A 27,353-nucleotide genomic window follows, 5' to 3' on the forward strand; every position below is an offset into this window, starting at 1 on the left:
TTTCAAACCAAAGAACCTGAAGAAATTTTAATTTGGTAGGCAACAGAAAGACATCAAAGGATTTGGTGTTAGGCAATCACATAATTTCTGTGAAGTGCTGTGGGCACACCCTAGAAAACAAAGACTTAAGAAAAGTGGTGGGTAGTAAGGTAGTAAAGACAAGGCCTTTCAATTACTCAAGAAATCTGGTGGAAAAGGAGAAAATCTCTCTGGACTTTCTGACCAGGAGAGACTCAAACAGATTTGTAAATAGTAGCTAAGAGTCTTTAGAATGAAAAAGACTGAAGACACAAGAAAAAGATAAATCCATGGTATAAGATCCTAAAGAAGCTGGAAAGGAATAACATCAAGTCCACATTGTCTATCTCTTCCACTTGTGATCTTAAACTCTGAAGTGGATAGGCCGTTGGGCCTTGATCTCAGTGTCCTGCAAGTTATAATTTAATGAGGTAAAAAAAACTAAACTAACAAGGTTCCTAATTTTCAAAAAATATATATTTAATGGGAAGTGAGAACGGAAAAGAAACAGCGTCAGCAATGTCAGTTCTCAAGAGAAGTTGCGGGGTGATAGTTAAGAATTAAGATGGTATATGGGGTGCCTGGGTGACTCAGTCGGTTAAGCGGCCCACTTCGGCTCAGGTCATGATCTCGCGGTCCGTGAGTTCGAGCCCCGCGTCGGGCTCTGTGCTGACGGCTCAGAGCCTGGGGCCTGTTTCGGATTCTGTGTCTCCCTCTCTCTGACCCTCCCCTGTTCATGTTCTGTCTCTCCCTGTCTCAAAAATAAATAAAACGTTAAAAAAAAAAAAAAAGAATTAAGATGGTATAGAGTTAAGCCAACTCTGTATTTATACTTTCCTTTGTTCTTTTTCTCTCTCTCTTTAATATTGAAATCTGCTCACTTAGAGCTTTTACTAATTATTTCTAATTGTGTCTTCTGCAGTTTAAAGGAATGTTTACTTCTCCCAAAACAACCCTTCAGTATTTGAAAAGTGTTATCAGGTCTTCTAAAAATTTAGCATTCCCAATTCTTCGATAATTTCTGACACGACAATTAACTAACTTCCTCTATTCTTGTCAACCTTCTACAAAGGCCATTTAGTTTGCCCAAAAATATGGTGCCTAGAACTGAACATAATACACCTTAAGTGGCTGAATAACAAAGACTAGAATAGAAACAGTAACTTCCTTGATCTGGACATTAAATTTCTATGTTATAACCTAAAACAGCACCGTTTTTAAAGTAGCCATGTCACACTTTTGATTCAACTAAAACCCAAAGGAATTTTCACACAAACATAATCATCCTAGCTGGTACTTACATACCATAGAATTGAGCTCAAATAAAAATCTACTATTAATCAAATGTGACAATGCATATAAAAAGTACCAACACATTTAAATTCTCTGTAATAAAAACAGTAGAATGTTGACAACTGTTGAAAATGGGTTATGAGTACATGGGGTTCATTTTATTATCCTGTCTACTTGTGTCTATGTTTGCAATTTTCCATAATCACAAGATTTTTTCAGTACCTCCTTTTAAAAAGAAATCAGTCAGTGTACAAACCTTCGAAAGCTCACCCTCTTAATCTATGATCTCATCCTTATTTATTTTTCCAGCCCCATCTTCCACTCTACCCCTATTGTCCAACTATACCTTGCTATTTTTTGTTTCTCTTTCATTGTATAAACTTCCTATGCCTCTGTGGTTCAATAGATACTGTTTTCTGAATCTTCATCCATCTAATAAAATCCTACCTTTCTGCAAAGCTGGGTTTAAATACTACTTCTGTCAAGCCTGCACACCTCTAGCCAAAAAACAAACAAACAACTTAACAATTAGAAGGTGGCTATAAATGCTTACCAAAGTCAGTAAAACAACTTCTTGAGGGGTTGGCTTACCCAAGGTTACAGAGCTCCTGAGAGGTAGAGCTGTGACTAGAATCCACTTCTCCTGAGTCCTAATCTAATCACCTTTCCACTTCCATGCAATCCTTTATGGTAACATAAACGAGTAGTAGGATTAAGAAAAGGCTTTTTATCATCGCCCTAGTACTCATTTCACCAACGGACCACAGTGTTTGCTGCTTACACATTAAAAGCAAATCACAGCATTCTTTCTCCCCCCACTAGTTACGTGGACGGAAAAGATGGAATCAAGCAAAAAGCAAAGATACTATGCGAAGGGTAAATACGAGATTCCACCATTCCATAGTGGGATCTTTCTACCCGAGAAGTTAATAATCAGAGAACGCTTCACCACAGAGAAATGGCGATTCATACATGCATCATGCAGTCAACATTCTTTGTACCCATCGCCGGACACAGTCCCTGGCCACAAGAAGCTCCCTAGCGGAACTAGTAACTTTTCTGCAGCGATATCTTTAACACTGTATTCAGATCTCTTGAGGAGAGAAGCTTCGGTAACTATGTTTTCCAAGCCAGGCTCACAGACCAGCAGCCCAGAGGTCTCGGCTCCGCTCCACCACTTCCAAGGCCGGAAACCCCCAATTCTCAATAGATCAGACCCTCTCTCACGGATGGCCGCTGGGACACTCACCGAGCAACTAAAAGCCGTACACTCAACGAGCAACTAAGAACGATACCGGAGAGTCTTTCCCCCCTTCCGTACCTCCCCTCCCGCGTTTACGTCATCCAGAAGCGACGGGGACGCAGGGACACCGCTATTAACGGCACTTCCTTGTCACGTGACGGGTTACGCCCCCTGCTTGCGCGTGGTCCCTCCCCCTCCGGCCGCGGTCGCAATTACGCTCTCTGCGGCCTGCGGTCAGCGGGCTGCTGCTGGCCGAAGACACAGCGCCGTCGGAGACCGGAGGAGCGTTAGGCCAAAGGGGTGAGCCAGCCAGGATCCTGGGACCCTTCACAGCTTGAGGCCGGCGAAAGGAAATGAAACAGGCGGGAACCGGCGGGGGAGGGAGGGAACTAGCGGAAGGTGTCATGGCGGCCGCGCTCTGGGTCACGTGCCCGGCAGGCCCGCCTTGGTACTTCCGGTCACGTGCCCTCAGAGTCCTCGCAGCCAGCGATGGAGGCGAGACCCCCCAGTAACAGAGGCGGTGGCGACGGTGGTGGCTACTGGGTTTCAGCCTCTTCCCGGCAGCGTCTCTAAGAAGCGCAGCGGAACTCGACCCGACCCAGCCCAGTTACTCCCTGTCCAGGGCCGTAGCTCTCACTTGGTAAGTTTAGACCGAAGAATGGGGGCGGGTGGGAGGGTGGGTGAGGAGCTGACAGGCCTGGGGGCCGCTGGACGGCGCGGATTCTGCCCTTTTTCCCAGTGTCCCTGTTGCCGTCGCCACAGCTCCTACGCCTGCCATCTCGGTAGCCTTTTATTGTCCTGAAGCGAGGAATAGGCGACCCCTAATCTGCTGGCCTATAGGAAGTCTGCCCCTTTACTAAGAGCAGGGACTCGAAGATTTCCCCAAAGCAAGGGTTAGACTTAGCTTTTGAGAATGAAGGACGTGGAGGCCTCTGAGTGACAGAGGAGCCCTTCCCGTTAGGAAATGTGCTCGTAAGTCTTTCGGTTTCTGTAGGAGAACACCTTTCACTGTAGTGTCCACATATCTTTTGCTTGACCTGTCAATTCTACGGCTTCCTAAAAGCTTCTTAACACATGTGCCAATCCACACCCCGGGCTTTGGTCCTTGCCCAATTTGATTGTCTTGTAATGATGAAAAATAGACCACTAACCTATGGAAATATGTAATTATTTTATAAAGCCCCAGTGTTCTAAGACTAAGTCGACTAAGGCAGTGTGTTCCATTGATTCTTAAACACTCATTTTGGGGTCTGTATGGTTGCGGAGAGGGAAAAGATCCACAAACTTAATCGTTAGCCCATTAGAAGACAATGTGAAAAACATACAAAAACTGAGTGGTTTGAAATACACACTGTAGTAAGTATTAACTCCATAAAGGAGTGGAACAATTTCTCCCCCCTAATTCTTACTGGGAACTCCGTTATACAAAACAGCATGCTCTGATGGAATTGAATTTGGGAGTGCCGAGCCCCACCCAGTCGGCCTCCCCTGTTGGAACACAGTTTGAAAACCACTGAACTGGGCTTTGGTAAATAAGCCAAAATTGCCAATCCTAACATAGCTTTTTAAAGTCAAAAGTAGAACAAAGGAGATGGAGAAGTCACGACAGAAAAGAAGATAACCTCTAGTATCAGGCCTATGGCTTGCAGAAGGAATGGACTCTGGAGAGAACTTTGTACCTTTTAGCAGACCTAAATCCCTCATTTGGGAAGGAGGGAGAAATAATTTGGGGCTATTAAACCTGTCCTTTACCCTCGCTCAGCTGACATTTAACAGCAGATTGAAAGTTTGAGTTTCTCCTAGGTGATATTAAATATATATGGTAGTGCAACTGTAAAAAAATTATTCATGCAAATGCAGAGAGGGCTCTTTAAAAATACTAGGAAGATTGGTGCAGAGAGGAATCGGTTTAATAAACCAAATGATCACCTTCCTGCACATACTGCCCTCGAGGCATATGTCTTCTCCCTGCTGGTTAATCTTTCCACCTTTTAGCCTTACTTTTCTGTGCTGCTAGGTTTTTCCCCTACCATTGAGCTTTCCTAGCATTTTGACCAGTGTTTCTACCTCATGGATACTGCTGGAGGAGGTCCCTTGTGCCCTTCCTCTTTTCTCTCTTAGCTTGCCTTTAGTGTGGCAGTATCTGGCGTCCAGCTAATAACTAGTAAGTCCCTCCCTTCCCCACTTTGATTACAGACTGATTGCTCTTCTCTTGATTTGGATATTATACTCTTGTCAGCATGCAGTATTTATTAGTGAATATGAGCATACATTTCGTTCTGTCTTGTGTCTGTCGCATTTTCCTCCTTCTGCCTCTCCCTGCACTGCTGTAAAAATGAAAAAGTGCTTGGTCTTAAAATTGCTACATCAGTTACTCCCCTTAATAGCTTCATTGTGTGTGTAACTTTCATTGAAATGGTAAATTTTGGTCACTTTTTACATACTTCCAAGGTCCTGTTCTCTGTAATGCTGGATTGTTAAAATTTTTTTGGATTGCCTCATAGCAAGCAGCATTCCAGATCTCCATTTTGTATCCTGGCAGATACAGCAGCTCTCTCTAATAATCCTCCTTTTAGAGGGTGATGGGGAGTTTATAGTTCACTTGTTGTCCTTATTTCTGCCCCATTTATCTGTGCATATTAGAAGAGAAATGCAATTTAAAGATTTCTGTTGAATAGTTTGAAATTTTTCCTATCCCTGTTTCCTTAAAACCCAGTTATTGGAATCCCTGAGGAATGATACTGTGATCTCTGAGTAGAGAGCTATAATGCTTCCTGGAGTTTAGCCAAGGATATATGTACGAAGGTGTCTTATGTATCTTACCAGGATGGTGTTCTTTTAACACCAAATATCTTAAATAGATAATCACAGATGTTTATTGGACTCTTCCTATGGGCTAAATATGCTGCTGGGTGCTGTATTGCAGTGAATACAACACATGCATCCTCTTCCCTTTATGAAGCTTGCAGTCTGTCAGGGGAGACAGACATTCAAAGAACTACTTTAAAAATTAATTATAGTTGTGGTAAGTGCTATCAAGAAAAGAATGGAAGGTCTTGCCTAGTAACTTTGAAACTTAGAGTAGACAAAAAAATGAGTAAAAGCCAGGTGATAGGAAAGGAGGAGGAGAATGTGCAAAGGCTCAGAGCAAAGCATGTACATTTACCTTCAGGCAAATATTTAACTGCAAATGAATTAATGTCTTTACTGGAGGATCTTGGTATTTAAAGAAGTGGCAGACGATTTCATAATGTAAATCTTTTAAGTAAAGCTAGATCTTCATCAGGTCAATTTGTTTAAATGGAACTAACTGATATTTTTCATGAACAAATATTCTGTGGCTCTTCTAGAATTCTACTGGGAAGAAGAATTGTTTTGCCACCCAAGGAGCCATCTTCAAGAAACATCTGAAAACCATGTAGGGCTCTGTAGGATAGCCCCACTGATTCTGTTAAACTTTCTAAAACTGGTCCTCGTACAATTAACAGAGGTGCTATGGATGAACAAGGAAATTTGCCAAGCAAGTTAGCTATGAGACCACTGACTAGTCATTCCAATGTTCAGTTACTTACCCCTGACTTATTTTCAGTGTTCTCCCAAGTGGCTTTTTCTCTCCATCTAACTTCCTCTCCGTTTTACAGTTTCTCTGTCTTCACTCATCTTTTCTTTCTTACCTTCCTATCTTAGAAGTTTTTCTGTTCTTTTCCGAAGCTTATACTTTATTTGTGCTTATAAGCCCAGTTAATTGGAAACCCCTTCAGTGCTTTTCCTCCGTATATGGACATACTTAAAATTGTTTTGTAATTATCTGCTTTCTCTGTGTCGACAAAACCTCCCCTCCTATCTTTCAGATTTTAATTCACGTTTCCTAAAATGTGGTTCATATAATATGCAGTATAATTTCAAGTAATACAGATTGTTTAAGTTACTATAATGTTTATTATAATGAATATCAAAATTAATATTAAGGTATTAATTAGTTCCATACATATATGAAATTTCTTTTGTACATTAAATTTTTAAAGTGAATAAAAATAAATTCATATACACTTATTACAGAAATTGAAAATAACAATTGTTTTCTTACCCACACTAATACCTGCAACACTTTCCTGTGTTACCTTATAAGCCTGTGGTTTAATAGGGAACAAACTCTTGGAAAGACTTTTTAAATAACTACTTTTTGGGGCAACTGGGTGGCTCAGTCAGTTAAGCATCTGACTCTTGATTTCGACTCAGGTCATGATCTCACCGTTCAAGAGTCCAAGCCCCAGTTGGAGAGTTTAAGTCCCATGTCAGGCTCTGCGCCACCAGCACAAAGCCTGCTTGGGATTCTCTCTGTCTCTCTCTCTCTCTCTCTCTCTCTCTCAAAATAAATTAATAAATATTTTTTAAAATGCTACTCTTCTCATTACAAAATATAGATAATCCAGAAAGCAAAAAGAACATTTAAGTCATCTGTAATCCTGTCACCCATCAGTAACCACTGTGAAGTTGGGTGTGTATTCCTCCAAGTCATATGTATTTGCAAAATAGCATGGTGGAAGTCCAAGGTCAGACCGACCCACCTTGAAACCTAGCTACTTCCTTGATGCTTTGGGAAAGCGTCTTGATTTTTTTTTTTTAGACCCAGTTTCCTTTATCTGCAGAATGGGATTAATAACCTACCTCAGGATTGTTAACTGGGGCTGAATGAGTTAATACCTATAAAGAAATTAGCCCAGTGCCTGGCACATACTAGGCATTGAGTATTTTTTTTTTTAATGTTTATTTATTTTTGAGACAGACAGAGCATGAACGGGGAAGGGTCAGTGAGAGAGGGAGACACAGAATCTGAAGCAGGCTCCAGGCTCTGAGCTGTCAGCACAGAGCCCGATGCAGGGCTCAAACTCACGGACCGTGAGATCGTGACCTGAGCCGAAGTCGGAGGCTCAACCGACTGAGCCAGCCAGGCGCCCTTTTTTTTTTTTTTTTTTTTAAATGTAAGTTCTACACCCAGCGTGGGGCTTGAGCTCACAACTCTGAGATCGAGAGTTGCATGCTTTACCAAATGAGCCAGTCAGGCTCACCACGTTGAGTACATTTTATTTATGTTTTAAAATTTTTTAATGATTTATTTATTTTTGAGAGACAGCATGAACGGGGGAGAGACAGAGAGAGAGGGAGACAGAATCCAAAGCAGGCTCTAGGCTCTGAGCTGTCAGCACAGAGCCTGACACAGGGGTAAATCCCACAAACCGTGAGATCATGACCTGAGCCGAAGTCAGACGCTTAACCGACCAAGCCACCCCAGGCGCCTCGGGTACATTTTAGATATTTTTTTTAATTTAAGAATATAGAATCAAACTACAAGCTTTTTTTTCTTTGATCACCTGACAGTGTATCTTTTCATATCATTAAATAGTGTTTTGAAACAGTGGTTTTTAAACTTTTTAAGCAGCAGTAACCCTCTAATGAAAATCTTAGGAGGATATTAAATAAGTGTATCATTTAAAAAATGGCATTATGTGTATGTTAAGAATTTTAACCTTTATCATATATGTTTTATAGATATCCAAACTGGAGATTATAAAACAACATAAGGAAGTGTTTTCAGTGGCAAGTGAAAAACAAGTTAATTAATCTCCATCTGCATGACTCAACAGCACCTCGCACTCTTCATGTCCAGAACTGAATTCCTTGTCTTCACTTTCAAACCTGTTCCACTGTACTCGTGTCAGTAGGGCTTAGGAGTGGGGTGTGAGCAAGCAGCTGTGACACCTCCTTCAGCACTCACCTATTTATTCTGCTTCCTCAGTATTCCTCCTCGTTCCCTCCTCTCCATTCTTGCTGCCACCAGCCTGGTTCAGACCCTACTAGTCCTTTTCTTAAGTCTCTCTCATACTGTCCACAGATTCATTTCCTAAAATAGAAATTGTTGCCCTATTCAAAAGTCTTTAGAGGTTTTTTCTTGTCTACCACATAGGGTGGCATTCTGCACTGTCTCCATCTTAACCACCGAACTCCACAGCCCACTGATCTTTATCATGAACTTTATACTACATCCAGCGCAAACTACTTACCATTCCCAGAGTCTCAAGCCTTTGCCCCAAAGCATTCCCTTTGCCTGTGATGCCTTATTTCCCTTTCTCTGTCAAAATCCTCATTCAAGACCCAATTCATAACTAACTTATTAAGTGTAAAAAAACCAAATTACTGATATATGTAATAATATGGTGAATTTCGAGAAACAGATTAGGCGGAAAACCAGAGACAGAATACATAGTACGTGATTCCATTTCTGTGAAAACCCAGAAGACACAGAAGCTAATCTGTGGTTATAGAAATCAGAAAATAGTTGCTGGAGGGGGAGAGGAAGAGAGTTGAATGGAAAGGAACATGAGGGAATTTGGGGGAGTGGTGGAAATGTTCTCTTATTTCAAGTAACGGTGCATGGGTGTATTCAATTGTCAAAATACATCAAACAGACCACCTAAGATGTATGTATTTTGGTGATTTGTTAATTATACCCCAATTTTTTTTATTTGCACTAAAAAAATCTATTGTAAAAGAAGTATCCTCTGTGAAGAAATGGCCTCTGAGTCCTAATTCAGAACATTTTTTTATCTCCCTTTTGGAGCATCACGTGTTCTTAGTTGTATACACTGACACACAAATAATCTTGCTAACTGGAACCTCTTTGAAAGCAGAAATCATTATTGTCAGACATTCATCTTTGATAACCCTAGACTTGTTGGCTCAGCACACATTTATTGGATAAGTGTGTTCACATTGACCATTTTTCTTTCCATTCCTGGGGTAGAGTAGCCTGTAAGGGTACCTATGAAAGGGAATATTTGACTACTCAAAATTGAGGAAATCAACTTCAGAGAAATTAAGATTTTGCTTTTTTTTTAATTTGTATTTTTTGTTTCTAAATTCCTGCTTGAATGACTTTTTTGATTGTAGCTACACTTGTGGTGAGCATAAAATAACATATAGACTCATCAAATTACTATGTTATACACATGAAACTAATGTAACATGTCAACGCCAGTTAACACGGGGTTCAATATCACAAATGGCAAGATCATGACCTGAGTTGAAATCAAGAGCCAGATGCTTAACTGACTAAGCCACCCAGGCACCCCTGGTTTCCATTATTTTTAATGCCTGCCATTCTTCTGATGCTTACTTTCCCACTTAATCCAAATAGAAGTGTTACTCAATTCCACTCCTGAAATCATTATTGCACTATATGCTAATTAACTCGGATGTAAATTTAAAAACAATTCAAAAAAAACATTCCTCAATTATTTTGAATAACTAATGGCAGATCCAGTATTTCATTGTTCCCATTTGTTTTAACCTCCAGGAAAAATGTTTCAATAAGACTTCACTTGTTTTCTCAGGGCAAATTTAATTCTTAAAATATCTAGATATGCAAATTTCTCTAAAATTATATTTTAAACTATATCTGAAGAAGTTAATGTTTTAAAATTATACTTTGAATCATTTCTTTGGGAATAAAATCTTAGTCATAACTTCACCGGAAATGACCTATATGGGGTATTTGTGCTATCACTTTTTCCCATCTCATCCCATGGCAGACATCACCATCAATATGGCTTCTTTCCTGTTAAGCCCTTATAGCTTCAAGTTCCCTTTTAGCCTCATATTCCAGGCAGCCACACTTAAGCCTCTGAGATTTCAGTTGAATATTTAAGATTCCCCAGAACTGGGGAGGAAGGAGGTGGAGGTAACTAAAGGCTGTTTCCTAGGTAATGAATTAGCCACGTACAAGTGAATCTTTGGCCAAGACCTGGAGAACAGTTGAAGACAATTTGATTGTTAAAAGGTGGGGGAAGTAGCATCTGAAGTGTTAATTTTTTTTAAGTAGAATTATTTTTTTAATGTTTATTTCTTTATTTTGTTTTTAATGTTTTAAATTTTATTTAAATCCAAGTTAGTTAACATATAATACAATAACGATTTCAGGAATAGAATTTAGTGATTCATTACTTACTTATAACTCCCGGTGCTCATCCCAAGAAGTGCCCTCCATAATGCCCATCACCTGTTTAGCCTGTCCACCCACCCAACACCCCTACAGCATCCCTGTTTGTTCTCTGTATTCAAGAGTCTCTTATGTTTTGCCTCCCTCTCTATTTTTCCTTTCCTTTCTCTATGTTCATCTGTTTCTTAAATTCCACATATGATTCCATCATACATTTATTTTTCTCTGATTTCACTTGGCATAATTACACTCCAGTTCCATCCACATTGTTGCATGAGGTGTTAAGTATTAATGGTTTTCTTTTAAAGTACACAGGAAGAAACTTAGACCAGGAATCAGGAAATGTGGGTGTGGTTTCAGCTCTGAGAGTGGTTCTGGTAAGGTCACACAAACCCTGTGGCTCTTAGTTGTTTCAGTTGAAACAAAATTGAACTAAATATTCAGTAGTGTCGTAATTCTAAAGTTCTACAATTTTAATGATTTTTTTTAACGTTTATTTATTTTTGGGACAGATAGAGACAGAGCATGAACAGGGAAGGGTCAGAAAGAGAGAGGGAGACACAGAATCTGAAACAGGCTCCAGGCTCTGAGCTGTCAGCACAGAGCCCGGCGCGGGGCTCGAACTCACGGACCGCGAGATCATGACCTGAGCCGAAGTCGGCCACTTAACCGACTGAGCCACCCAGGCGCCCCTAAAGTTCTACAATTTTAAATGTAGGTTAAAGACAACATATTTATAGTCAAATCATACATTTAAGATTTAAGAATATTACTAAGGAACTAAAGTAAATTGAAAATACTCTGATTAGAATATGTAGAAATGGTTTAAAAACTGCCAAGTGTCATAAACTGTTGTGTAAATTCAAACCTGTGATAATGAGCAAATTAAATTTTATTTTAAAGGATAATGCTATACAACTTTATCTTCAACTTTGAATCAGGGACTTTTTTCTTCCTTAGTATCAATTTAGGTTTAAATTTGGAAAGGACTCGGGCGCCTGGGTGGCTCAGTCAGTTAAGCGTCCGACTTCGGCTCAGGGCATGATCTCGCGGTTTGTGAATTCAAGCCCCGTGTCGGGCTCTGTGCTGACAGCTCAGAGCCTGGAGCCTGCTTCAGATTCGGTGTCTCCCTCTCTCTCTGCCCCTCCCCTGCTCACGATCTGTCTCTCTCTGTCTCACAATAATAAATAAATGTTAAAACCTTTTTTTTTTTAATTTGGAAAGGACTCCAAAAGTCAACAAATTTGATCCTAATTGAGATGTGAAATCTTTTGTCTCTCTTAGCACTTTCTAGGCATCATGGCAACTTCATCTGAAGAAGTTTTGCTAATTGTAAAGAAGGTGCGTCAAAAGAAGCAAGATGGAGCTTTATACCTCATGGCAGAAAGGATTGCTTGGGCACCTGAAGGCAAAGATAGATTTACAATCAGCCATATGTATGCAGATATTAAATGTAAGTCAGCTATACTAAGGCCTGATGTAACATTTGCTAATAATTTTATAGGAAGATTGCTTATATGATCTTTGTGGATTTTTTTATTATAGTGTCCAAAAAACCAGTTGTATGGAAATGTTAAAGTGGGATCGTTGAACGTATGTTATTCTGTAACCCGCCTTTCCCACTTTATAATAATAAAAGTTTATATAGTTTTACACATGTGAATCTACATCATGTAAAAGTCTCCACACATCGCCATTTTTAAGAGTTGCATAATACTCCACTGAATGGATATAGAATCATAATTTAATCAGTTTCCTTGAAGGACAGTTAGGAAGTTTTCAGAATTCTTTTTATTGCAAACAGTATTGCAGTATAGGTCTGTGTACTAATATCTTTGTGAGGTTGTATATGTGGGATACATCCCTGCAGTGGATTTACTGATTCAGATGATTCATGCATTTAAAATGTTGGTTGATGCCAGATTGCCCTTTAACGAAATTGTATTGTTTAAGCAAGTTGTGTAGTTAGTCTCTGGTTATGTGGCCGTTGTCTGTTGAGAAGATAGACTCAATTTTTTATTGGATATAGATGGGAGAAATACAGAGCACAGTATCCTTAAAAATTGTGGTATCTGAACTGTGACCTTAATATGGATTCATTTATTTTCTTGGATATAAAATTCTTCTCCAAGATAAAATCTTACGTAGATTTCAAGGAATGTGATACCTCAAAAAATAAGACACTCTTCACCTTGCAGTTGCTAGATTTGTAAATGTCCTTTGTGTGTGAAGAGTTGCCCTAAGGACTTACCTCAACTTTGCTACTGGAAATGACCAAGATTTTCATCCATTTTCACTGAAATAATTTAGAATTTTTACTTTCAAAAGGAAATACTGTTTGAAATTCATCATAATTAAGTACTGCCTAAGCTGTCTGGTCTTTTGTCCGCTATTCTGGTAATATTACCTCCTTTTTAAACTTTGTTTCTGTGGAAAAGTGACTCACCAAGTTCCTCATAGTACTCTTACAAACTAACGTTTGTACCAGAAGAGACTCATAAATTAGGAACTTCCTCTGTTATCATTTCTCTTCAACAGGAAGTTGGTCCTGTAGCTCTGTAAAACATGCACTCATTGTGATACCCACAACGTACAATAAAGAATATACCCTTCTCCTATTTCTTGATAATTCTGTTATTGGGAAGGAGAGCACATACTCAAATCTAGATCTGCACCAGATCAGTATTCATTTTAAGTTGAATATTTGAAATAAAGCCCATTTCTGAAAGAAGCCATTGAAAATTATCAGTAATAAATTACTAAGGTGAAAATCAGCAGTTAGGTTAGCTAATTACAAAACTTCAGAAATAGACCTCTTAGAGGCAAGAGCCAAGCTAGAGCAAGGCTACAGCAGTAACTGAGAAAAGATGCATGAAAAGGAGTGATGGTTTGTTTTGGAGAAATGGAAAGCCACAATAGGCTGGCTGACTGCCTACATTGCTCCGTATTGCTGCTTTTGGTAGTTAGATATTGCATCTAGACTGTTGGTCTGGAAGCAGCATCTTGATTGAAAAAGTTTGTTTAGGGATTAGTAGGTGGTTTGGACCATGAGCTCTAGGCAGCATGTTCACACTGTCATGAGTCTCCCATTTCATGAGACAGAACCCCTCCATCCCTCTCCCTCTGTGGAAGACAAGGACTACTGTTGCCATGAGGCCCACTCTTTAAGAGTACAAGTTGTCTATAATGTGGATGTATTTTGAGGTTCCCAACATCTATTTATTATGAAAATTTTCAAAGTTACAGAAAAATTTTAAGAATGGTACAATGCATACTATATAATATATCTGACTTACGGGTGCATACACTCTGCTTTGTAATATTTCACACTGAGAAAATTTTAATAGTAAACATCCAGGACATTGTTACATCCCCAGTTGTCCCAGTAATGTTCTTTTGTAGTAATGATTTTTTTTTTAAACCCTATCCAGTCTGGGTTCATATATGTAGTTGTAGTACCTTCAGTCTTTATAGACTTGTCAAATGTCATACATTCTGATTATGTCTGCTTATCCTCTCAAGGTTTTTGAAAATTATTTTCATGCATACTTGTGTTTCTTATAAACTGAAAAGTTTACAGGCTTGATTATACTCAAGTTAAACATTTGCAGCAAGAACAACACATAGGTGGTGGTCTTACTATTCTATTCCCTGAGAAAGCCTGGAGTGTCAGGTTGTCCAACTCTGGATGAGATAAAGTTTGATCACTTGGTTGAAGTGATGACACCAGATCTCTCAAATGTAAAATTATATATTCTTCTTTGCAGTTAGTAAGACATGGGCTGTGATTTGGAGCTTTTTGAATTAGGACAAATCATTTTTATTTATGATAATGATGATTGGAGGTAGCTGTTCACGGTCAGGACTCCTAGTTGGCTATTTGGAGATTTTCCCCAGTTGAGTGGAAACAAAAGCCCTTTAATATCTGGCGATGGAAGCAGTGGGTGAGAAGTGCCACACAAAGAGGGTGCTGAAGAAGGAAGCAGAGTGTTAGCGGTGAATTTGTTAAACTATGCTCTGATTATATGGGATTATTTGAGAAGAGTTCATTTCTGCAAAAGCATTAAGATTGGAACAGGGCAGCTAAAGCCCAAAGGAATTCTGAATCTTCTTGGGAGGAGAAATGGTGTATTGTAGAACGATTTCCACAGTGTGGGTGTCCTCATCTAATTTGTCTCATGTTTCTTTTTAGGCCAGAAAATTAGTCCAGAAGGAAAAGCTAAAATTCAACTTCAGCTGGTGTTGCATGCAGGGGACACAACTAACTTCCATTTTTCCAATGAAAGCACAGCTGTGAAAGAGCGAGATGCAGTGAAAGACCTTCTTCAGCAGCTGCTGCCCAAATTCAAGAGGAAAGCAAATAAAGAACTGGAAGAGAAAAACAGGTGAAGGAGGAAAAGAATAGCCTTTTGAAGGGACACTAGATTCTCTCCAGTCTCGTAGTAGAGTAACAGCTGTTAAGTCTTAACCCTTGTGCTACATTAAATTAACTGCCTCAACTCTAATAATCGGGTGAGGAACAGAACTGAGATTCAGAGGTGCCAAAGTCCTTTAATTCCTTCTCCCAGTTCTCCGTCACAGAGAAGACACTGAACTATTATGAATGTGTTTGTGAATGAGAAACCTGAAAAATCACGCTGTAAAAAAAGTTGAGAAAGCATGTAAAGTAATGAGAATTTCTGATAAGGTGAATTACTCCATTGCCAGTATTTTCCAGGCCATCCATGCTTAAGTCTCCAAGTGCTTATCACCGTGAAAAATTAGTGTCCAGAAAATCACAAGCATACCTTTTCTCTTTCCCTTTCATATTTATTTATAAAAGAGAATACAGTACAATACAAATACAGACATAGTGACCATTGTATCACTGGGATATTGAGATGAATAACACCAATAACCCTCAGAAAATTTAGGCTTTGCTTCTTCAGACTTACTTCCATTTATCTTCATTTGTTTCTCCAAAAGTTTTCTTTTTTTTAGTTTGAATTATTAAGAGATGAACTAAATGACCTCTGCTGCTCCATCATCATAAAATGAAAGTTGTGGATCTCACTGTTTTGTGTTGTTAAAGTCCTTTTTTTTTTTTAAGTTTTTTTAAAGTGTTAACATAAATGGTGTTTTATTCTAGAAGTTCAATATATTCAATATATTCTATCACCAGAATGCTGCAAGAAGATCCTGTTTTGTTTCAGCTTTATAAAGACCTTGTTGTGAGTCAAGTGATCAGTGCTGAGGAATTCTGGGCCAATCGTTTAAATATAAATGCGACAGAGAGTTCTTCTACATCCAATCATAAGCAGGATGTTGGCATTTCTGCAGCATTTCTGGTATGTGACCCTTCTAGATTTCTGAAGGAAAAAAAAAAAGAAAACTCTGATATATGTGTTAGCAATGCCATTTTTTTTTGTAAAACTTAGCATTTCCTTAAAGCAAATCAGTAGTTACTTTGGTATCCATGGTATTCTAAAGTATTTTAAAAATAGATGCAGTATTTTTTAAATGGATGCTTCTTGTGGCCCCTGGGTGGCTCAGTCGGTTAAGTGTCCGACTTTGGCTCAGCTCATGATCTCGCGGTTCAAGAGTTCCAATCCTGCGTCAAGCTCTCTGCTGACAGTGCAGAGCCTGGAGCCTGCTTTGTGTTCTGCATCTCCCTCCCTCTCTGTCTCTGCCCCTCTCCCACTCACACTCTGTCTCTCTCAAAAATGAATAAACGTCAAAAAAAATTTTTTTTTAAATAGATGCTTCTTCTTGCCAGTTAACTTTTTTTGGTTTTTGGACTTGACCCTAATATGCTGGAAATTAAGCGAAGTTTAATAAAAGAGAATCTTTTAGCAATTGGACTAATACTTGTTTCCCCAAATTCTTTTAAAGTTAGGGCTTTCTGATACTTTATTTTATGATTGCTATATACATAAATGCAGAGTTAAATGTGGAATGACCATGGTATGACAGAAAAAGTAAGACGTGTAAAATGTATTTTAGTGAAAGATTGAGAATACCCTACCTGTGGAATTAGAAAATGGGATTCATTTAGTCTATACTTTGGTGGAACCAAAGCAGTGTTTATGCATTTAACAAGAATTTGAGTACCACTTATACGTTTAGCTTCTTTCTGGGCACTTAGTAGTAAATTGAATGAACGAGGCCTTTCCTAAAGAAACCAGTCAGACCATAAGAGACTCTTAAAAAAAATTTTTTTTTCAACGTTTACTTATTTTTGGGACAGAAAGAGACAGAGCATGAACGGGGGAGGGGCAGAGAAAGAGGGAGACCCAGAATCGGAAACAGGCTCCAGGCTCTGAGCCATCAGCCCAGAGCCTGACGCGGGGCTCGAACTCACGGACCGCGAGATCGTGACCTGGCTGAAGTCGGACGCTTAACCGACTGCGCCACCCAGGCGCCCCGAGACTCTTAAAAAAACTGAGAATACACTGAGGGTTGATGGGGGGTGGGAAGGAGGGGAAAGTGAGTGATGGACATTAAGGAGGGCAACTGTTGGGATGAGCACTGGGTGTTGTATGGAAACCAATTTGACAATAAATTTCATATTAAAAAAAATAAAAAATAAAATAGTAAAAAAAAGAAAAACCAATCAGATAATATTTGCTTATTTATTTAGTAACCAAGGTTTATAGTTGTTTTGGTAACTGTACAAGTGTTATGTTAAAGCTCCACTAGCTATTTTCCTTTGGCCACACGTACACATACCTATTTGACCATGTTGAATTTTCAAGGAAACCGATTTCACATCAGTAAGACTATGTGAAACCAAGCCAGGCTTTGAGCCCTATCTCTATGCCAAAAATAAAGGTGAGGGACATATTTCTGTCTCTCTAGTTTATTCAGAAAGTCTATTTTTCCACCTTTGTCCAGTGTCTATTACATGTTTACACGTCTTCCCTCAATATTCTAGTAAATATATACGTGTGGTCTGTATTTTAGGCTGATGTCCGGCCCCAAACAGATGGATGTAATGGTCTGAGATACAATTTAACCTCTGATATCATTGAGTCCATATTTAGGACCTATCCAGCAGGTAAGAAGAATCAGTCTTTCCGCATAGTAGAAATATTTGGATGAATTCAGTAATAATACTTAAGTGAAAAACAAGTATTGCAAGGGAGCATTTTAAATAGCCAAAGTAAAAAAGTTACAGTACTTACGATTTTATTGAGTTTATTGTTTTAGGGGAGATTTTTCTTCCCTACAGTTGATTCTGGAATGGCAAATTGTTTCCATTATTAAAAGTCAAAGTTGTCAGTTTAAAAAAAAGAAAGCTTTACCTTTATTCCTGATGAAGTGCAATAAAATAAGCGTGAAGTGCTTACCCAACGTCTGACATATAGTACTTACTAAGGGCTTAGTATATAATGTGCTGTCATCAGTTCATTGGTATGATGATTTTTCCATTCTTCCATCAGTGGTTCTTAAACTCTATTTACCCTTCAGCAAACCTGCACAAGATGGCCTGCTCCAGAGGTATCAGTACATAGTTTCTACAACACTAACTCAGATCCATCATCATGCTGCCTCCAAAGTGACCTTTCTAACCCACAAATCATTACCCTTGCAGAAACCATCTTAAAAGTATAAATGACTTGATCCCAGCTTTATTAATTGAAGGTGTGCAGCTGAGGTTGCAAGCCCCACCACTTTAGTCATTCTGCTGAGCAAACAGTTCTGTCTCAAAGCATATGCTGTTCTCTCTTCTCACTTCCTCACTGTGCCCCGTTAGTCCTTCAGAAACATAACTCCCCCATGGGATTCAACTCAAGTATTGCCTCACTACCACCTCTATAAAATCCTGACTTCTTTGGGCAGGTATACATCTCCCCTTTGCTTCTGTAGGGGCTTGTGTCTGCCTCAACAAGTTATCACGTTGTAATTTTTATATCTTTCTGATAAGAATGTAATTCTATAGTGCATATTACATACCAGACACCATTCCGAGGCTTTGATATATATTAAGTCATTTAGTCATCACAAGTAACCCTATGAAGTAGGCAGTGTTAATACCCTCATAGGACAGATGAGGAAACCGAGATGGAGAAAGATTAAGTAATTTACACAAGGTCACATAGATAGTAAGTGGCAGACCTAGAATTTCAAACCCAGACTCTCTGGCTCAAGAGACCATACTCTTAACCTCTTTGCTCATTGGATTGTGAGCTTCTGGGGTGTGCTGAACTGATAGTCCTAGTGGGTATTGATTCTTGGTATTTCTACTGAAACTTTGAAACTCGTTAATTCTTTTGGTGCAAAATAAGGTTTTGTTTGTAATTGGTTAAGATTTATACAGGTAGTGAGTGCCTCACCTAGTCTCTCAAGTTATATTTCAAATTTACAATTAGATTATTATATATGGTATGTAAAGTTGAGCAGTTTAGTAATCTAGTTTTTGCTATTCTGTATTTCAACTAATTTAAGAAGTTTTAAGAAATGGAAACTCTCTATGTAACTATTACGGTTTTTTTCCACAGTAAAAATGAAATATGCAGAAAATGTTCCCCACAACATGACAGAAAAGGAATTTTGGACACGTTTTTTTCAGTCCCATTATTTTCACAGGGACCGGCTGAATACAGGGTCAAAAGACCTCTTTGCAGAATGTGCCAAAATAGATGAAAAAGGTAACTGCTTATCCCTCACATGCTAAAATTTAATTTGCTGTTCTCTAGTCCTCTAGTTATAGTGCTGTTAATGACTGTTTTTATTTTTGAGAAAGGTAAGACTTGACCAACTTTTATTTCATTGATTTTGTAGGGTTAAAAACCATGGTTTCACTAGGAGTAAAAAACCCACTGCTTGACTTGACAGCTTTGGAAGATAAACCATTAGATGAGGTAAGCAGTACCAAAAGAATTTATGAGAGGGGTGCCTGGCTGGCTCAGTTGGTAGAGCATGCAACTCTTGATCCAGGGGTTGTGAATTTGAGCCCCACATTGGGCATAGAGCCTACTAAAAAACAAAACAAACAAATTTTAATTTTTTTTTTAACTTTTGTTTATTTTTGAGAGATAGAGACAGAGCATGAATGAGGTAGGAGCAGAGAGAGAGGGAGACACAGAATCCAAGGCAGGCTCCGGCCTCTGAACTGTCAGCACAGAGCCCGATGTAGGGCTCGAACCCACGAACTGTGAGATCATGACCTGAGCCGAAGTCAGACGCTTAACTGGCTGAGCTGCCCAGGTGCCCCATAAATTTTAGTTAAAAAAAGAATTTATGAGAAAAAAGTCTTCCTAGTTTCAACTAGTTTAAAAATTGCCTTCAGTGTAGATATTCCACTTCTGAGAATAAAATACACAAAGTGCTGTTATTTGGAGTGATTTATCAGAAGTGCTTCTTAGTAGCACTGTTTGCTATTAAAATTGCCTTGGAGAATTGAACTTATAGGCGTTGCTAAAACTTTTGTAACAGAATTTTAGTCGGTTGAGTGTTGGACTTCAGCTCAGGTCATGATCTCATGGTTTGTGGGTTCAAGCCCGCATCAGGCTGTGTTCTGGCAGCTCAGAGCCTGGAGCCTGCTTCAGATTCTGTGTCTCCCTCTCTCTCTGCCTCTCTCCCATTTGTACTCTCTCTCTCTCTCTCTCTCTCAAAATTAAGTAAACTTTAAAAAAAATAAAAAAATAAAAGAATTTTCTAGCTTCCACATAGCAATTCTCTAGGTAATAATGTGAAGGCTTAACATGTATTTGTGAGTCCAGCTTTATGCTCTAGCTGACATTAATCTAAAGAATGTGGATAAATATTAGTAGATGAAGAAAAGATAACAAGCATTTTTCCATAGCCCACTATTTGGCAGACCTTGAACACACTCATGACCCTTACCCTATGCTAGCTCCAATATGTTTCAACAACTAGACCATCAAGTGTGAGCTACCTACCCCTGCATCGTGTCTCCAGACTTACAGATTTATCCAGTCATGGAGAGAGATATGATCCCTTCTGATTAGGGTAAATTCCATTCCTGTTTGTATCTTCTAGGGTAGGAACCTGCCTTCCTCAGGTATTCTCTTCACACTTACATTTTCATTTTCTTACCTTTTTTTTGGTTTCTCTTCTGCTGGCCATATACACATGCTTATACCTTCCTATCTTATTTTTCTTAACTTTTTCCTTTATTTTCATGTATGTACTCTCCAAGTGAGGAAACTAATGTTAAAATTTTGACCTACAGTCTAGATTATAAATTAACAGAAAATAACCCTTGGTGCCCAGATAAGTCATTTCCTTAATGAAATTTAGTTTTCTTGGTAATTCTCCACATTCAGGCACTTCCTTGCTGAATTTCAGCACATTAAAATATGACCCTCTGAAGTCATCCCGAAAAAAATGAAGCTTAATATGGGGAAAAGATTTTAGTGCTTCCCCCTGCCCTCAAGCCCAGTTTTCTTATAAAATGAGGTTAATAGTACTGATCTTAGTAGGGAGTAGGAAAGTTGAGATGTTGTTTAAGGGTATCAGCTTGCCACTAGTAGATAAATAAGTTTTAGATATCTAATGCACAGCGGAGTCAACAGTGCTGTGTTATAAACTTCAGAGTTGCTGCATCTTAATTGCCCTTACCTCGAAACAAAAAATAAGTATGTGACATGATAGAGATGTTAGTTAGCTGTAGGGTATCATGTTGGAGCACGTAAGTATCAAATCAACACATTTATACCTTTAACTTCTAAAATGTTACATGTCAATTATATCTCTGGAAAAAATGCAAAACAAAAAAAGTGCGGACTTTATGGGATTGCTACAAGAGTTAAAAGAGTGTGGTACACAGTGAGTACTCAACAAATAATAGGTGTTACTATAATTTCTGTTTTTAGTGCTGTACAATATTTGATTGTATGGATATGTAAACATATATATAACCAAACCCCTTAATAGAGATCTTGGTTGATTCACTTTTTCCTTTGGTGCCTTTTTCTTTCATCCTCTAGGTGTTATAACTGTCCTAGGTATGGCCTTGGGCCACCTTCTGAATACATTCTCTTCATTCCATTGCTTTGAATACTAATATTGATGATGATGAATATGAAATGATGAATCCCAGGTAGCTGTGGTCTCTCTAACCCCAGAACTCCCAAAATCATACATCTGCCTGTTTACTTGATATCTTCACGTAGATATTTCAGACATCTCAGCATAGCATGTCCAAACTGGAACCTTTTATTCCTCATATATCTGTTTCTTTCTGAGTCTTTCCCATCTCAGTAAAAAAACAAAACAAAACATTGCCATAGACACAGTTGCTCAAGCCAAAACCTGGGAGTCTCCTTGATTCCTTCCCTTCCTTCACCTCCAAAACTCAGTTCATCAGTAAGTCCTCTACAAAACATCTCTGATTTGTCTACATCTGTCCATCTGTACCCTTACACCCTCACTATTAGGCTACCACCATTTTTGTCTTGATTGCTTGTGTTAGCCTCCTAATTGGTATTCCTATTTCCACTGTTTTTCCCTATAATTTATTCTCCCCTAGCAGTAAGAGTTATAAATCAGATCATAATAGTTTCCTATGTAAAACTCTTTGATGGATTCTCATTGAAATTAAAATAAAACTCAAAACTCCTACAAGGCTCTTCTTGACTTGGACTCTGTCTGCTTCTATCTCACTTTGGGCCACACCTTCTTTCAGGTCTGTTCCAAGCTTTTTCTACCTCAGGGTCTTTGCACTTACTGTTTCTCCTCCCTGCTCTTCCACCTAACTAGCTTCTACTCATCTTTTAGACATCTGTTCAAATGCTACTTCTTCAAGAGAGACCTTTCCTAACCTGTCTATCTAAAGTAGCTCCTCCTCTCCATCTAGTCACTATATCATGCCACCCCTCTTTATTTTTTTCATACCATCAGTCATTTTCAAAATTGATCTTTTTATCTTGTCAGAGGGTGACTCTTCTTGTTGTATTGGCTTGTCACCCATACATGGCATGTATTAGGCACTCTAATTATTTGATAAATGAATGAATGGTATATGAGTCTTTTTGTGATTTTTCTTTTACATCTTTAGTCTTATGTCTTACCAATCCCTGGCCCACCCTTCATTCCAAGTGTACTGCAATACAGAAAAAAACTCATGTATTCTGTTGCTTCTGTACCTTTGTTTAAGCAGATTTTTCTCCCTAAAATATCATTGTCTCTATGTCTGGCTTGCAAGCACTTATTCAACTTATGGTGCTTCTTGAAGCTTTTTTGAATCTACCTCTGCTCTCCTCCAGTGGGATTGGCTACTTCTTCTATTATAGCACATCATAGAAGTTTTAACTACGTGTACACTTACAGCCCAGCATCCCACTAACTACTATACTGGCTCCTTTGGCACAAGATCTTATTAAGTTTCTGTCTATAGGGCCTAGCACATAGCATAAACTCAATACATGTTTGAAAATATCTATTTCTCCAGTATCTCATTTTACATAGCTTAGACTTGCTTACACTAATACTAGCAAAGTTATAAAGCCAGAATTTGAAAACATATCTATCTGACTCCAAAGTCCATGCTTTTTTTTCCCCTACCATATTCTATTATTTCATTTAATATTTTGCTAGCTATATCTAAAGCTGGTCTTTAAAAAATGCATGTTTCGAGGCACCTGGCTGACTCGGTAGAGCATGCAACTCTTGATCTAAAGGATGTGAACAACTTTGAGCCCCACATTGGGTGTAGAGATTACTTTTAAAAATAAAATCTTAATAACAAATGCATGGTTTAAGGTTAAGATTATTTTTGTGAAGCCAGAAGGAATATGTTGTATTTTTAATCTGTAACTTATTTTTAAATGTTTACCTGTAAAAATTAAGTAATTCTCAGAATTAATGAAGTCCCATCATCCAATTTTTTCAGCTAGCGTATCTCTCATAATGGGTAAGAAAACTAGAATTTTATTTTGAATTTTAATCCTCTAAATTATTTCTCCTAGGGCTATGGCATTTCTTCTGTGCCATCTGCTTCTAATTCTAAATCCATAAAGGAGAATAGTAATGCTGCCATCATCAAGAGGTTTAACCATCACAGTGCCATGGTCCTGGCAGCAGGTCTCAGGAAACAGTTAAGTATACATGCAAAGGTTCAATAACTGGACTTTTCAAGATAGCCAGATGGAGTTGTATTGTTGCTCTGCTTGTGATTTTTAACATTTTTCCCACTTTGTTTTAAGAGAAGCACAAAATGAACAAAATGGTGAGCCCAGCAGCATTGATGGAAATTCTGGAGATGCAGATTGCTTCCAACCAGCAGTCAAAAGGGTATGAGTAAAAAGTGTGGAACGTTTAGAACTCAGGTTTCTCCAGAAACCTTGTATAACTTACTAGTACTTTATGTTGATCCTTGATTATTTAAAATGACTCAGTTCTTCTGGTCGAGACATTAGGTGTTTGGCATAAGTTATAGCACACTTAAAGGAACACTTTCTTGGTTTTAACTTGCCAGCCACCTTTCCATGAACTCCTGTCTATTCACTGTTTTTATTGGCTTTCTTCTCTTTTTTTCCTTCACATCTACACATACAGTTTGTGTTGTGGGCAAGAGTATCAACAAAGGCAATATGACAAGAATGAAAACTAAAGGTCTGTGTATATGATTTTAGAAGATAGGGTTTGGGCCTTATATTAAGAGCTAGAGCTCTTATATATTAAGCTCTTATATATTAAGAGCTTATATATTTCAGAACTAGAAATGTGTTCTCGTTAGATATTGAAGAAATCATTTAGGGCTATGAGAGAATAAGGACACAATTGTCTACTTCCATATTTCTTCTTTCTTTGCAACTTTGCCAGACTACTCTTTCAGTTTTTTAAAGTTCCTTCCCAATTACAAAAAATAAATATGATAAAGTTTTCTTAGAGGGCAATTAGGCAATATAAAAATTTTAAAGGTTTATTGCCCTGTCCATTTTGGGACAGCATTTCATTTTGGACACTTATTTAAAAAGGTAAAGATGTGCAAAGATTTAGATATAAATATTCATTACAGTACTATAATAGAGAAAATAGCAAATATCCTGATACTATCTGTGGTGTGTCCAAACAATGTAGATTGATGCAGCCATGAATAACTTGAAAAAGATTCATGACCTACTGAATTGAAAGGAGTTCACATTTACAATAACAGTAGTGTAGTTCATAAAAAAATTAAAGACACCAATTTTTTTAATTGTTTATTTTGAGAGAGAGAGTACGTACATGCATGAGAGAGGGACAGAGAGAGAGAGAGAATCCCAAGCAGGCTCCATGCTTTCAGTGCAGAGCCAAACGTAGGGCTTGATCTCACGAACCATGAGATCATGACCTGATCCAGAATCAAGAGTCAGAGGCTCAACTGACTGAGCCACCCAGGCACCCGAGAAACCATTTTTGAGTTGCCTAAAATACTAAGGGGTGGGAAACAAAAATGAATTTAACAGTTCTTATTCTCAGCGTTCAGTGTCTATAGGGAAGACGAAATCAAAAGAACAATTTCAAAATAAGGTATAGTAATTGTGGGTTGCCTGGGTGGCTCAGTTGGTCGAGCGTCTGACTCTTGACTTTGATTCAGGTCATGATCGCCCGTTGTGTGAATTCAAGCCCTGCATCGGGCTCTGTGCTGACACTGTGGAGTATGTTTAGGATTTGTCTCCCTCTCTCTCTGCCCGTCCCCCACTTGCTCTGTATGTCTCTCAAAATAAATAAAAGTAAATGTGAAAAAAAAAGTATAGTAGTGTTATTTACAATAGGAACCAGAATAAAAATTAATGAATTAAATAAAAAGTTCACAGATCAGACTGTGTGTCACAACTTCATATGTAAAAAAAACTTTAAGAACTTTTTAAAAAGGACCTCAGAAATATACGCTAAGGGGTTATCTTTCCATAAAGGGATTATGGGTGATTTTTAACTTGAGTTCATGTTTCAGTAACTTAATATGTTTTTACAGGCATATACACTTTTAAAATTAACAAACCCAAGAAAATATTTTTTTTTCTTAAGTTTTTAACTTTTTTTAAATGTTTATTTTTGAGAGAGAGAGAGACAGCGCATGAGCGGGGCAGGAGTGAGAGAGAAGGAGACACAGAATCTGCAGCAGGCTCCAGGCTCTGAGCTGTCAACAGAGCCCTACATAGGGCTTGAACCCATGAACTGCAAGATCATGACCTGAACTGAAGTTGAATGCTTAACCGACTGAGCCACCTTGGCGCCCCAAGTTTTTATTTAAATTCCTGTTAGTTAACATACAATGTAATACTAGTTTTAGGTGTACAATTTAGTGATTCAGTACTTACATACAATGCTTGGTGATCATCACTTGGTGTACTCCTTTAAAAAATACTTATTTAAGCCATAAATAAATGACTAAGAAAAGTGAAATGAAAATTAAAGTTACAGGGGCGCTTGGGTGGCTCAGTCAGTTGACTGAACTCAGTTGAGTGACCATTAATTTCGGCTCAGGTCACATAGTCTCACGATTAGTGAGATCAAGCCCTAATTAGGCTCCACACTAACTGTGGAAGTCTGCTTAGGATTCTCTCGCTCTCACTCTCCCCCTCACATGCATGCATGCGCTCTCTCTCCAAATAAGTAAATAAACGTTAATAAAGTAAAAAATGAAATGAAAGTTATAGAGAGGAGTTTAAGGAGAAATACAGGAAGTGACACTCTTTGCAATACTGTGCACTAAGTACATTTGATTCTTGGTAATTAAAGAGTTGTCAAAAGTCATGGTTTGTTGCATTTTCACAATATTCAATATTACTGACTCTGTTCTTTCAAATCAATAGTTTGAAATAGTCTGCTCTATGTTCTGCAAAAGGGTCTTAAAGAATGAGAGATTCAGAAGTAGTAATAGACAAAGTCCTTTATAGATTTTTCATTTAGGTATGTGAGTCAGGATGCCTAACGAGGCCTTAGCAGAGGTTTTAGGATTTGGGTTGTTATGGGAGGTTAGGGAGGGACATGACTTAGGCAACAGCAGGGGTAGAAATGAGCTTGACATACATGGAAAGTAATGAAGCTATTAGTATGCCTTGAATTTAGCTGAAGGGTATAGAGTTGAGAAAGTAGTAAAAAATTAGGCTGAGTCCAGGTAAAGTGGGGCTGATGAATGTGTTACTTTGAATATTCTACCATCAGGTCTGTTCCTAAACTACAAGAGGACTATTCAGACTGTCAAAATAGGGACACTTTAAAATACTAAGTTTTCAAATCCTTTTTGAGAGTTACTTAATAACCTAAATGTTTTGATCCTAGTCCTGGTAGCTACAGGTGAGGGTTGACCAGAAGGTTTCATTGTTAAAGGGGCACCTGGGTGGCTCAGTCAGTTTCATGTCCGACTTCAGCTCAGGTCACAATCTCACAGTTTGTGAGTTCAAGCCCATGTTGGGCTCTGTGCTGACAGCTCAGAGCCTGGAGCCTGCTTTGGTCTCTGTGTCTCCCTCTCTCTCTCTGCCCCTACTCCACTCACAGTCTGTCCCTCTCTGTCTCTCAAAAATGAATAAACGTTAAGAAAATAAAACTAAAAAAGAAAGGTTTCATTGCTGTGTAAAGGCTGAAATGTTGTAGAATTATTTTCACAAATGTCCATGTAGATTGCTTTCTCGTGTCTTATAAAGTAGGCTGTAGAAATTTCGCAGTTTGTTACTAGTACAGGAGAAAGATGAGTAAAACAAAGTAAAGAGTACAGAAGTAAACCCAAATACATGGAAGAATTAAATATATATATGATAAACATGATATTTCAGAATTAATGGGACAAGACAGATTATTCTACAAATGAGTGTTAAGAGGACTGATTAATAATTTAGTAAAAAGAAGCTCAGATTCCCTGCCTTAACTTCT

The 27,353-nt window shown here is 38.4% G+C and overlaps 2 protein-coding genes across 7 annotated transcripts in view; one reads left to right on the plus strand and one right to left on the minus strand.

Annotated features, from left to right (window-relative positions):
- HPS5 (HPS5 biogenesis of lysosomal organelles complex 2 subunit 2) overlaps positions 1–2,711 on the minus strand; it is a 68,118-nt gene extending 65,407 nt beyond the window's left edge. For 3 of the 5 annotated variants that reach the window (XR_007156098.1, XR_007156097.1, XM_047876710.1), the window contains exon 1: positions 2,633–2,711. The gene's annotated coding sequence lies outside the window, so the exon portion shown is untranslated. Of the gene's footprint in view, positions 1–2,455; positions 2,507–2,560 lie in introns of those variants that run through there. The other 2 variants (XM_047876711.1, XM_047876712.1) reach the window with 2 other exon arrangements.
- A 48-nt stretch (positions 2,712–2,759) lies between these two features.
- GTF2H1 (general transcription factor IIH subunit 1) overlaps positions 2,760–27,353 on the plus strand; it is a 37,862-nt gene continuing 13,268 nt past the window's right edge. Inside the window, exons 1-9 of one of the 2 annotated variants that reach the window (XM_047876715.1) lie at positions 2,760–2,854; positions 11,835–12,003; positions 14,743–14,935; positions 15,712–15,877; positions 17,493–17,586; positions 19,031–19,180; positions 19,314–19,393; positions 23,465–23,592; positions 23,702–23,789. In XM_047876715.1, coding sequence (XP_047732671.1) covers positions 11,850–12,003; positions 14,743–14,935; positions 15,712–15,877; positions 17,493–17,586; positions 19,031–19,180; positions 19,314–19,393; positions 23,465–23,592; positions 23,702–23,789 — 1,053 coding nt within the window. In that variant the 5' untranslated portion in view covers positions 2,760–2,854; positions 11,835–11,849. Of the gene's footprint in view, positions 2,855–2,887; positions 3,195–11,834; positions 12,004–14,742; positions 14,936–15,711; positions 15,878–17,492; positions 17,587–19,030; positions 19,181–19,313; positions 19,394–23,464; positions 23,593–23,701; positions 23,790–27,353 lie in introns of those variants that run through there. The other variant, XM_047876714.1, reaches the window with a different exon arrangement.

Source organism: Prionailurus viverrinus, chromosome D1 (genome assembly GCF_022837055.1).
Source record: "Prionailurus viverrinus isolate Anna chromosome D1, UM_Priviv_1.0, whole genome shotgun sequence".
Taxonomy (NCBI): Eukaryota; Metazoa; Chordata; class Mammalia; order Carnivora; family Felidae; genus Prionailurus; species Prionailurus viverrinus.